Below are 828 nucleotides of genomic sequence, written 5' to 3'. Positions count from 1 at the left end.
TCAATCTTTCGGTATATTTGTCTATCTATCCGTCTATATACACACACCTGCCTGTCTATTTACTTGTTTGTGTGTGCATGTAAGGAATGCCACGGAAGTAAATTTCGTCCAAAAATTTAATGAAAAAAATAAACCAAATACTTTAAACGAATCCTCGGTAATCACAAAAGGGACCTTGCTTTCACTAATCATGATTATATTTCTTTGTGTGCATTTGTGTGTACGTGGGAGTATCAGGAATGCGGAGAAAAGAGAATCATTTTATCGTTTTACAAGGCTATCTGAATACCTTTGTTATGCAATGTTTCAGATCCATGCAACATGATTAAATTGATTAGCATTTGTATTAAAAGCCTTTCTCTCATACTAGTCGATGTTATGTTATGTTGATCTCTACTAGGTTTCCCGTGTGACGTATCAAACAACTGGCAATAATATGGTAAAATGCACCTTAGTGAGAGAAAACTTTTTAATAACAGAATCTGTCTCGTGAACGCCAAGATAACAGAGGATAGTCGAGACATAACAGGCATGCAAAGAAACTAGAGATTCTGACATGACATCACTCTGACCAACCCAAACGAATGCAGTGCTTTCAAACAACCCTGTAAACTTACCGTATCTACCAGTGCTTGCGAGTGTCTCTGTGCTTTGAAACATGTTCTTCGCCTCCGTCCTCGCGTGAACACCCAAGAACAAGAAGAACGAAGAACACACCCTTCAGAACGTCACGCCCCGTCAGCGCCGCCATGAACGAGGCGGTGACCTGGACCGTGCCGATCGCCCTGGCACTCGGGGCTCTGCTGCACCACGGTAAGAGTAGAGTAA

General features: G+C 41.7%; 1 protein-coding gene across 3 annotated transcripts in view; it reads left to right on the top strand.

Annotated features, from left to right (window-relative positions):
- Positions 1–828, top strand: part of LOC119593492 (locomotion-related protein Hikaru genki-like) — a 249,107-nt gene that overhangs the window by 12,706 nt on the left and 235,573 nt on the right. For all 3 annotated transcript variants that reach the window (XM_037942442.1, XM_037942441.1, XM_037942440.1), the window contains exon 2: positions 401–813. In XM_037942442.1, the coding sequence (XP_037798370.1) occupies positions 750–813 (64 nt within the window). In that variant the 5' untranslated portion in view covers positions 401–749. The remainder of the gene's footprint in view (positions 1–400; positions 814–828) is intronic.

This window comes from Penaeus monodon, chromosome 32 (genome assembly GCF_015228065.2).
Source record: "Penaeus monodon isolate SGIC_2016 chromosome 32, NSTDA_Pmon_1, whole genome shotgun sequence".
NCBI classification, from domain to species: Eukaryota; Metazoa; Arthropoda; class Malacostraca; order Decapoda; family Penaeidae; genus Penaeus; species Penaeus monodon.
Note: the sequence above shows the minus strand (reverse complement) of the source record. Positions and strands in the feature narration are given on the sequence as shown.